The sequence below is a fragment of the Aegilops tauschii genome, chromosome 4, assembly GCF_002575655.3.
Source record: "Aegilops tauschii subsp. strangulata cultivar AL8/78 chromosome 4, Aet v6.0, whole genome shotgun sequence".
NCBI classification, from domain to species: Eukaryota; Viridiplantae; Streptophyta; class Magnoliopsida; order Poales; family Poaceae; genus Aegilops; species Aegilops tauschii.
The window spans coordinates 271513617-271524848 of record NC_053038.3 but is presented as its reverse complement, the minus strand read 5'-3'; the positions used below and the strand labels follow the sequence as shown (position 1 = coordinate 271524848).

The following is an 11232-nucleotide window of genomic DNA, read 5'->3' as shown; positions in this document are numbered from 1 at the left end:
GTAGGCCAATAAAAACCAGATTGCAATACCTTATGCGAAGTTCTATCTCCAGCATGGTGTCCTCCATAAGCCTCAGAGTGACACTTGCGTAGGATCTGTTCCTGTTCATGCTCAGGTACACAACGTCTAATAACTCATCTACTCCTTCTTTGTAAAGGTGTGGGTCATCCCAAAAGTAATGTCTTAAATCATAGAAAAACTTTTTCTTTTGCTGGTATGTGAAACTAGGTGGTATAAATTTAGCAACAATGTAATTAGCATAATCAGCATACCATGGAGCAGTAAGAGAAGCATTTATGACAGCTAATTGTTCATCAGGGAAGCTATCATCAATAGGTAGTGGGTCATCAAGAGCATTCTCTAACCTAGACAAGTTGTCTGCAACAGGGTTCTCAGCTCCCTTTCTATCAATAATATGCAAATCAAATTCTTGTAGCAAGAGAACCCATCTAATAAGTCTAGGTTTAGCATCTTTCTTTTCCATAAGGTATTTAATAGCAGCATAATCAGTGTGAACAGTTATTTTAGAATCAACAATATAAGGTCTGAACTTATCACAAGCAAATACAACTGCTAAAAATTCTTTTTCAGTAGTAGCATAATTTCTCTAGGCACTGTCTAGAGTTTTACTAGCATATTGGATAAGATTTAATTTCTTATCAACTCTTTGTCCTAGAACAACACCTATAGCATAATCACTAGCATCACACATAATTTCAAAGGGTAAATTCCAATCAGGTGGCTGAACAATGGGTGCAGAAATCAAGGCTTTCTTAAGTATTTCAAATGCTTCTACACAATCATCATCAAAGACAAAAGGAACATCTTTTTGTAAGAGATTAGTCAGAGGCCTAGAAATTTTAGAGAAGTCTTTAATGAACCTCCTATAAAAACCGGCAAGACCAAGGAAACTTCTTATACCTTTAATGTCCTTGGGACATGGCATCTTTTCAATAGCATCAACTTTAGCTTTATCAACTTCAATACCTCTTTCAGAAATTTTATGCCCCAAGATGATACCTTCATTAACCATAAAGTGGCACTTTTCCCAATTCAAGACAAGATTAGTTTCTTCACATCTCTGCAAAAACTCGATCAAGGTTGCTTAAGCAATCATCAAAAGAAGTTCCGTATATGGAGAAATCATCCATGAAAACCTCAACAATCTTTTCACAAAAGTCAGAGAATATAGCAGTCATACATCTTTGAAAGGTAGCAGGTGCATTGCATAAACCAAAAGGCATACGTCTATAAGCAAAGGTACCGAAAGGGCAAGTAAAAGTGGTCTTTTCTTGATCCTCTTTTGACATAGGTATTTGAGAGAAACCAGAATAACCATCTAGAAAGCAAAAATGTGTATGTTTTGATAATCTTTCTAGCATTTGATCAATAAAAGGTAAGGGGTAATGATCCTTTTTAGTAGCTTTATTTAATTTGTGGAAATCAATTACCATTCGATAACCTGTAATAATTCTTTGTGGGATCAATTCATCCTTATCATTAGGAACAACAGTAATACCTCCCTTCTTAGGGACACAATGGACATGACTTACCCACTGACTATCAGCAACGGGATAGATTATACCTGCCTCCAGAAGCTTTAGTATTTCTTTTCTTACCACTTCTTTCATCTTAGGATTTAACCGTCGTTGGTGATCAACAACTGGTTTAGCGTCTTTCTCCAATTTTATTTTGTGCTGGCATAAAGTGGGACTAATGCCCTTAAGATCATCAAGAGTATATCCAATAGCAGCACGGTGCTTCTTCAGAGTTTTCAATAATTTCTTTTCTTCATGCTCTGAAAGGTTAGCACTAATAATAGCAGGATATATCTTCTTTTCATCAAGATAAGCATATTTAAGAGTATCAGGTAATGGTTTAAGCTCAAACACGGGATCACCCTTGGGTGGAGGAGGATCCCCTAGGATTTCAACGGGCAAGTTGTGTTTCAAAATAGGTCCCTGTTTAAAGAATACTTCTTCTATTTCCCTTCTTTCATTCATAAACATATCATTTTCATGGTCGAGCAAATATTGTTCTAACGGATCATTAGGAGGCATGGCAATAGAGGCAAGACCAATAATTTCATCTTTACTAGGTAATTCTTTATCATGGGGTTGTCTACGAAATTTAGCAAAATTAAACTCATGAGACATATCCCCCAAACCAATAGTAACAACATCCTTTTGCAGTCTATCCTAGCATTAACAGTATTCAAGAAGGGTCTACCAAATATGATGGGACAAAAGCTATCTTGTGGGGAACCAAGAACAAGAAAATCAGCAGGATATTCTAACAATCCCAACTGGTGAAATAGTGTCACTATTGGCAAGCTTAATTGTAACATCAATTTCCTCTATCTCAGCGGGTGCAATATCATGCATAATTTCTTCGTATAAGGAATGAGGTATTGCACTTGCACTAGCACCCATATCACATAAGCCATGATAGAAATGATCTCCTTTTTAACAGAAATAACAGGCATGCCAACAACGGGTCTATGTTTACCCTTAGTATCGTGTCTAGCAATTCTAGCAGCTTTATCACAGAAGTAAATAACATGCCCATCAATATTATCGGCCAAGAGATCTTTAACCATAGCAATACTAGGTTCAACTTTAATTTGCTCAAGGGGTGTAGGCGTTCTAGTGTTACTCTTACGAACCACAGTTGAGGCTTTAGCATAATCCTTCATTCTAACAGGGAAAGGTGGTTTATCAATATAAGCAGTAGGAACAATAGGATCAACATTATAAGTGATAGTCTTTTCTTCAACTTTAATAGGTGCAACTATTTTTACTTCGATGGGAGGATTATATTTAAACCACTTCTCCTTAGGGAGATCAACATGAGTAGCAAAGGATTCACAGAAAGAAGCTACTATCTCAGAGTCAAGTCCATATTTAGTGCTAAATTCACGGAAAACATCGGTATCCATAAAAGATTTAACACAATCAAACTTAGGTGTTATACCTGACTCCTTACCTTCGTCGAGATCCCAATCTTCAGAGTTGCGTTTAATTATTTCTAATAAATCCCATTTGAATTCAATAGTCTTCATCATAAAAGAGTCAGTACAAGAAGTATCGAGCATGGAGCGATTATTGAGAGAAAGCCGAGCATAAATTTTTTGAATAATAATTTCTCTTGAGAGCTCATGATTGGGGCATGAATATAACATTGACTTAAGCCTCCCCCAAGCTTGAGCGATGCTTTCTCCTTCGCGAGGCCAAAAATTATATATATAATTACGATCACGATGAACAAGATGCATAGGATAAAACTTCTGATGAAATTCCAATTTCAATCGGTTGTAGTTCCATGATCCCATATCATCACATAGCCTAAACCGACCGTCTTCTTGATAACATCCTCGGGCATACCTGCAAGCTTAAATAATCCACAAACTTCATCCACATAGATTAAGTGCAAATCGAGATGTAATGTTCCATCTCCTGTAAAAGGATTAGCTAGCAGTTTCTCTATCATACCCGAAGGAATTTCAAAGTAAACATTTTCAGTAGGTTTAGTAGGTTGAGGAGCAACTCTTTGCTCTACTGGTCGGGGTGAAGATACCCCGAACAAGCCCCTCAAAGGATTATGTTCCATAGTAACAAGTGACAGTAAATTTCAGCACACTATATAAATTTTTCATTACCAAATTCCACCTACCAAAGGTGCTTCACTCCCCGGCAACGGCGTCAAAAAAGAGTCTCGGTGACCCACAAGTATAGGGGATCTATCGTAGTCCTTTCGATAAGTAAGAGTGTCGAACCCAACGAGGAGCAGAAGGAAATGATAAGCAGTTTTCAGTAAGGTATTCTCTGCAAGCACTGAAATTATCGGTAACAGATAGTTTTGTGATAAGGTAATTGTAACGGGTAACAAGTAATGAAAGTAAATAAGGTGCAGCAAGATGGCCCAATCCTTTTTGCTGCAAAGGACAAGCCTGGACAAACTCTTATATAGAGAAAAGCGCTCCCGAGGACACATGGGAATTATCGTCAAGCTAGTTTTCATCATGCTCATATGATCCGCGTTCGTTACTTTGATAATTTGGTATGTGGGTGGACCGGTGCTTGGGTACTTCCCTTTCTTGTACAAGCATCTCACTTATGATTATCCCATATTGCAAGCATCCGCAACTACAAAAGAAGTATTAAGGTAAACCTAACCATAGCATGAAACATATGGATCCAAATCAGCCCCTTGCGAAGCAACTCATAAACTAGGGCTTAGGCTTCTGTCACTCTAGCAACCCATCATCTACTTATTACTTCCAAATGCCTTCCTCTAGGCCCAAACAATGGTGAAGTGTCATGTAGTCGACGTTCACATAACACCACTAGAGGAGAGACAACATACATCTCATCAAAATATCGAACGAATACCAAATTCACATGACTACTTATAGCAAGACTTCTCCCATGTCCTCAGGAACAAACGTAACTACTCACAAATCATATTCATGTTCATAATCATAGGTATATTAATATGAATAAAGGATCTGAACATATGATCTTCCACCAAATAAACCAACTAGCATCAACTACAAGGAGTAATCAACACTACTAGCAACCCACAGGTACCAATTTGAGGCTTTGGGACAAAGATTGGATACAAGAGATGAACTAGGGTTTTAGACGAGATGGTGCTGGTGAAGATGTTGATGGAGATTGACCCCCTCCCGATGAGAGGATCGTTGGTGATCATGATGGCGATGATTTCTCCCTCCCGGAGGGATGTTTCCCTGGCAGAACAGCTCCGCCGGAGCCCTAGATAGGTTCCGCCAAGGTTCCGCCTCGTGGCGGCGGTGTTTCGTCCCGAAAGCTTGCTTATGATTTTTTTCCAGGGTAAAAGACTTCATATAGCAGAAGATGGGCACCGGAGGCCTGCCAAGGGGCCCACGAGGCAGGGGCGCGCCCAGGGGGGTAGGGCGCGCCCCCACCCTCGTGGCCAGGGTGTGGGCCCCCTCTGGTTGATTCTTTCTCCCGTATTTTTTATATATTCCAAAACGTGCCTCCGTGAAGTTTCAAGACTTTTGGAGTTGTGCAGAATAGGTCTCTAATATTTGCTCCTTTTCCAGCCCAGAATTCTAGCTGCCGGCATTCTCCCTCTTCATGTAAAACTTGTAAAATAAGAGAGAATAGGCATAAGTATTGTGACATAATGTGTAATAACAGCCCATAATGCAATAAATATCGATATAAAAGCATGATGCAAAATGGACGTATTAGTGGCCTGGCGCGTTGGTGGACTTGGAGGAGCGGGAGTTTGCTGATGCGGTGTCGGACTTCGAGGAGGAGTCGGCTGGCGCGGTGTCGGTGGCCTTCGAAAGATGATGCAATCCTTTCTCCATAGGATGATACGATGTTTGGCCTCTCCCAGTGTGTGCTCCTCGTCACCTCCAGGAATGTCAAGCTCTAGCCCCGAATATTGGTCCACCACCTCATCAACCACGACACGAGCATAGCCGGCTGGAATCGGGTTGCAATGGAAGGTTGCATCAGGGGAATTTGTATAAGCAATGGTGTCCGCCACCTTCATGGATATGTTCTTCATTTTGAAGTGTAGCTCACAGTTAGTGCTCTCCATGATGTCATCCACAGGGTATCTATCCAGGAGTGCATCGCCCGGGGCGGAACCAACGCTGCTTCTCGGCATGGATGGGACGGTGCTATCCAATGCTGGATCTATGTCAACTTGATGGGCATAATTTGTCATAAACACGAAATGCAACAAATAGTTTTAAAAGAGAATATACCACATCCGAATCATAACACGGACGAGGGCCGACGGGGACGGATATCAAAACCATGGCACTATGTATAACAAACAATGTACGGGTAAGATAATTATACGAGTAACTATATATCCAAATCACACAAACATGAATTTTTTATATAAAAAAGATAAGAACAAGAGGCTCACCACAAGGTGGTGCCGGCGACGGGACGGTGTGGGCGATCGACGGTGGTTACGACGGAGATTTAGAAGGCACTAAGTAAACCACATCTACATATGCAAACTAAGTGTTATTTTGACCTCAAATTGCATATAAATCAAATACTACCACATATATATAATTCCTCCCAAATTACTAAAACCCTCAAATTAATCACTATATAAACCATTGCAAGAGCTAATCTAGCAATGAGAGATGAAAGGACAAAGTTTCTAACCTTTGTGATCATTTGAATGGACGGGGGCCTTCAAATCTTGACAAAATTTGGGCAAAATTTGTGATGAGCTCGAGAGGAAGAAGGGAAGAACAGAGAGGAGAGGGGAAAGGGGAAGAACAGAGCGCGTGTGGACGAAGGGTTTATATAGGATGACCTTTAGTACCGGTTCGAGGCACGAACCAGTACTAAAGGTGCTGGAGGGGCCCCAGACTGACAACATCCTGCCACCACTCTCTTTAGTACCGGCTCGTGGCATGAACCGGTGCTAAAAGTTCAGCACGAACCGGTACTAATGAGAGCGGCCCGCCTAGCCGTTGGAACCGACACTAATGGTCACATTAGTGCCGGCTCAAATTCAAACCGGTAGTAATGAGCTGAACATTTGACCCTTTTTCTACTACTGGATCTATTGCAGGTTTAATGAGATTATGATGTTGTTGCAAGGCACACAAAATGAATAGTTGCTTGTTGTATACAACAAAAGTGGCACCATATAAAACCAGATGTGTTGATCATCATGCTGGGCCATACAAAAGAAGTTTGCTTACTCGAGGAAATATCACATGTCCAAATTGCCCTGGTTCCCTAGATGTATAAAATGTCACCCTACAAACAAACATGACCTATCAGAGTAGACCACAAGATGCAATAATAACAAGATTGAACACGCAAGCACAACGGGAGAAAAAACAATGGCGAAACCATATGAAGGTCATTATGCAGTTGGCTTAAGTTACACCATTAAGCAAATAACTACCCACACCAGTAGAAGCTCCAAAACCTATAGAACCATATCATGTAATATTCCACTGAAAACAAGCATGACACACATGCTAAATGCTCGTAAACATTACTATGGAACTTTCCCCAAAATAACTTTGCTTGTCAACCATGAATCCACTTAACTTATTGTTTCCTCAACAATATCTCTATATTTTTAATTCTTGTTAACCGAACACAACAAAATATACCACTATGATTATCTACAAGAAATTACCTAATTTCATGCTGGAACTATAATTTAGTTCTAACATCCTCATTGCTTAAATTTGAAAACAGATTTCAGTCATTACTAACTAAATGTTAGGCATAAACTTGTTTTGGCTGGAACTCTTACACTCTGGACGACAATAATGCAAAAAAGAAACCATTGGTCTTTTTGTATCAACTCAAAAATATGCATGGTTCTGTACCAATTTTAAATGGACTGATTATGTCTAGTTCAATAACAAGAAACAATTGCGAGTTCCTAGTTCGGTGTACGGACGGAGAGGTGACCATGAAACATCAAAAATGGGTTTGGGATGAACTTGCCAATTTTTGGGCCCAGTCTCTACCGCTATGATATTTTCTCCTTTAATTTCTTCCCTGCTCCCAGTCGTCCGATGCGACGACATAGCGACATAAACTACCCACCTTACCCTGATGGTGAGCAACATGCATGGATTGCTTCTTTCCTCTATCTCTGCGGTGGTTGCCTCTCTCCCAATTGGCTTGGCCGCAGGCACACAACACAATAGCCCATGCACAGCCACCCGTCCAGATCGTGTGCTACTTTCTCTTCTTCCTTCCTAGCCTCTCCTTCTCCATCGATTGCACCCTGCCACTGCTTTTGCAAGAAATAGTAGCCCTCGAGCCATAGACGCATCTTCCTCTCTCGCATTATTCCTCCTCTCTCACGGGAAAAAAATCTTACGTGCCCGGTTCATATGTTCCACCCGTGAGACCCTCGTCGATTCACGACACATGTTAATTTCAATCTCAATGCCCCAGTCCCAATTACCAGCCAGCCTCCTTCCTTTGTTTGACAACCGGCTATTCCTTTTCTATGAATTGGCGACAAACCGACTTTTCCGTTCCTAATCCCACATCTAAAGGAGAGAAACCAACAAACCAGTCTAGAGCCGACGGGGGTCATGCGGCACGATGGCACGATCTCTCACCTACGACGGCCGTGCAATGCTGACTCCGTGTCCTCGTAGGACATGTGGAGCTGCTCCGTCACGCCGTGTAGCCAGTTGTGGTGATGAACTAAACGAGCTATATTGTTCAGGCCGAGAGGCACAACGACGTGTCATCCTTGCTAAGACACTTCACTGGTTTTAGAAGTCTTTCCCTGAAATAAAATATTGTGAATTTCCTTTGCCCATATTAATATATATGAATCAGTGCCAAGCAGAGAATGTAATTTTAGTCAGATAACCCACAATGGCGATATAGTTTTCAGAAAATATACATCGCACCGACCAAATTATATTAAAAAGTGAAATGTAGAAGATTCACCTTATGCTTGGAAAGCACCTTTCCAATCATGTTTATCAGTCACCAAACACCATCATAAGTCTTGTATTTGAGTGCATTGTCAATCTTCACCAATGACTATAATGCCACATGATGCTTGATGCTTGTTCTAAAAAAGCATAAATGATTTATCAGTGGAATTGATTGAACGTGCAAAAATAATAGTAATAATCATATATGAGTTTCATAATATACTTATTTATTACTACGGGGAGGTAGCACTGCAGTGTTTTTTAAAGATAAATGCACAAATTTAGGAGATTAGAGCTGATTCAGTTCAACCAAGTTGCCATTTCCCAGTGGCCAGTGCTCATCTGGACAACCTGAAAAAAGAAGGAAAACTGTACAATAGAAGCTATAGAACATACACATGCTGCATGTAATTCACATAAGTGCTCAGCAATGCAATACCAAATCAGAAGAGAAATTTTTTCAAACAAGTCGTGGGCAATGTGAGTAAATATACTCCATATATCTACTGAAATCCAAATGGTCAGCTTGGCTGGTGAGCTTACAGATCAGTTACAAGCTTCTGATAGAACGTAGAAATCTAGGATTCAGAGTCTTTCTTCAATTTGCCAACGCAAGCAATCTAAAAAAATTAACAAGAAAAAATGCAAAAAGGAAAAGGAGGGGACCTTCTGTGTGAAAATTTGAAGGATTATTAATGGATTGTGTGCCCAGCCACAACCATCCACGCAGATGAGCCGCCTCAAAGTCTTCTAGACTCATACGATCTATGGTCATGCCATCACAATTAGAACATCGATGCATCCGAGGAAAAGCTAGCCTGTGAGCCTAGTAACCCCCGCCGATTCGGCTGAATCAGTGTCGCGATCGTACCAAGGAGGCGCCGCTCCTTGCAGGGAAGGCCACACCGATGCCATGGTAGAGACGGCCGCGCCTGACGCCACCGAGATGAGCAACGTGCGGCTACCTCAAAGAGGGGGGCGAGGGCGGCAAGCTTGGAGGGAAGAGAGGGGCAAGGCATGACCACCAATGTCTGTAGATGGACAACTAAGCTACACAAAATGAGTATATGAAAGGAGATTAGCAATTGTTTTCTCGCTCCACTCGTAAACATAACAAGCAATTTTTCTTCAAAGTAGGTCTTACCCTATTTTTGTAAAAGAAAGGCCAGGCACCTTCATATCTAATAAAACGTTCTATAGCAAATCAATGGAACCAAACCGGCTTCTCTTAATATGCTCATATGCATGGTAATAAATTCCAAATTGGAACTACAACTGACTTCAATATACGCAAGTTCGACGGTAAAAATAGTACTAAGCTTAGCAACGGCCTGCCCAATACCTACTTTCTACCCAGATGCGCAATTGCAAGGTTCAGCTGATTAAGATGCTTGAGTTTATCTGCAATGGTAGAGGATTATCTTTCTAATTCAAATTCAAAGCTAACAATCGCAACAGAATATAACTATCACTATGGCAACTGTTACGAAGATGAATCCCTCCTTTCTCAAAGTCGATACGCAAGTTATTTGCTGCCTTCCAAAATTCAAAGCTAACACTTTGTTGCAGAGCTTCCGAATTATTACACAAGAAGCAAGCAGACGTCATCCACTCACCTATCTGAGTGCGTGTCCCTGCACAGCTCCGCTGAATCAATGACCGAGCAAACCTAGCCAATCATCAGCCAACCCACATCAAACTACACAGATTAAATAAAACGTAACCAAAGAAGAGTAACTTACAGTGTTGGAGATCTCATCCATGGTGTGAACAATCTCAGCAGAGGGCGGCAGCTGCCCAATCTGGCCAACGAGCTCGTCCGACCTGCAAATTTACCCAAACAATCATAGAGAATTTAGCAATGGATTGTTGTGGTGGGATAGTGTTAGGGATCGAAGGGGGTTTTCCCCCTTACCGCTGGATGACCTCGTCGAGCGACGAAAGCCCTTCGCCGTGCGCAGCACATGGAAGCCGTACAACCATCGACCCGCCCGGGTCGAGCAGACCGTCGAGAGGCACGCACACCGATCCGCCCGCGCACCCGCCGCTGGCCAGCACCCACACGAACGTGGTCTCTGGCGGGAACGACGCCATCGACACGACCAGTTCCAGCGCACCCGCCCACGCCGCCGGGCCCCAGCACGGCCACCAAATCGCTCCCCGCCCCCCACCAGCAGTGCCCCCATGAGCGATGCATCAATCGGAGGAAGAACCAACACCTCCCCTTGTGGTCTCCCCCGCTGGTGGCTGCTCTCCTTCCCGACTCCGGCTTCCAGCGGACGGCGCTCCGATGAAGAGTGCGCCGATGAGGGCGTCTTGGGGGCGGCAGGGAGGGGAGAGAGGATGTCGCTTGGGGAGTTGGGGAGAGGCAGGTGGGGTTGCGTGATTGATGGTTTTTTTTGGAGGTGCAGCGGTGAAAAAGGAAAGAGGAAGAGGGCGTGGGTCAGGCGATCGTACGAGGGAGGGGGGTCTGAGACATTAGGAGCAGAGAAAGATCGACGTATTAGGAAAATTAGGATTTGGAATTGATTGTCATGAAACTAAATTTTATTGATTAGTAACGTGCTATCAGTTCTTGCTCGTTTATAACGTGTCTAGTTAGGGAACTTTGGAAAGGTTAGGAAAGTTTTTATTGTGAGGGTAAAAAAATTATCGTGAGTAGATATGGTTGTGGGATGTGAGATGAAAATAAACCAGACGAAAATAAACCAGACGAAAGTGGTGGGACTATTCAACCAACTCGTCCATTAAGAATAGAGATGTCTGAGTTGGTGAAT

General features: G+C 42.1%; 1 protein-coding gene across 9 annotated transcripts; it reads right to left on the bottom strand.

The window, feature by feature from the left end:
- Window positions 1–6549: 6549 nt before the first annotated feature.
- Window positions 6550–11222, bottom strand: LOC120962967 (mitochondrial intermediate peptidase, mitochondrial-like). Of its 9 annotated transcripts, XR_006662584.2 has the most exons (7): window positions 10371–11210; window positions 10198–10279; window positions 10072–10124; window positions 9122–9505; window positions 8466–8806; window positions 8126–8298; window positions 6550–6788 (listed from the first exon to the last, which is right to left on the bottom strand). XR_006662584.2 is itself a non-coding variant. In XM_040387122.3 (4 exons), the coding sequence occupies exons 1-4, from the start codon at window positions 10547–10549 to the stop codon at window positions 9241–9243; spliced, it is 579 nt and encodes a 192-aa protein (XP_040243056.1). In that variant the 5' UTR covers window positions 10550–10932; the 3' UTR covers window positions 8937–9240. The 9 variants fall into 9 exon arrangements, 2 of the variants coding, with proteins under 2 accessions (XP_040243056.1, XP_045083764.1); XR_006662588.2 differs by having other exon boundaries at window positions 6550–8298; window positions 10072–10102; window positions 10371–11211; XR_006662589.2 differs by having other exon boundaries at window positions 6550–8298; window positions 9122–9486; window positions 10072–10102.
- Between the last annotated feature and the right edge of the window lie 10 nt (window positions 11223–11232).

Bases quoted from the DNA above. Each gene is read 5' to 3' on its own strand.
- LOC120962967 (XM_040387122.3), bottom strand. From the start codon at position 10,549: ATGGCGTCGTTCCCGCCAGAGACCACGTTCGTGTGGGTGCTGGCCAGC. The intron at 10,125-10,197 runs GTAAGTTACTCT...ATGATTGGCTAG, and splicing joins TGGATGAGATCTCCAACACT to GTTTGCTCGGTCATTGATTC. The intron at 9,506-10,071 runs GTGAGTGGATGA...CATTTTGTGTAG, and splicing joins AGGGACACGCACTCAGATAG to CTTAGTTGTCCATCTACAGA.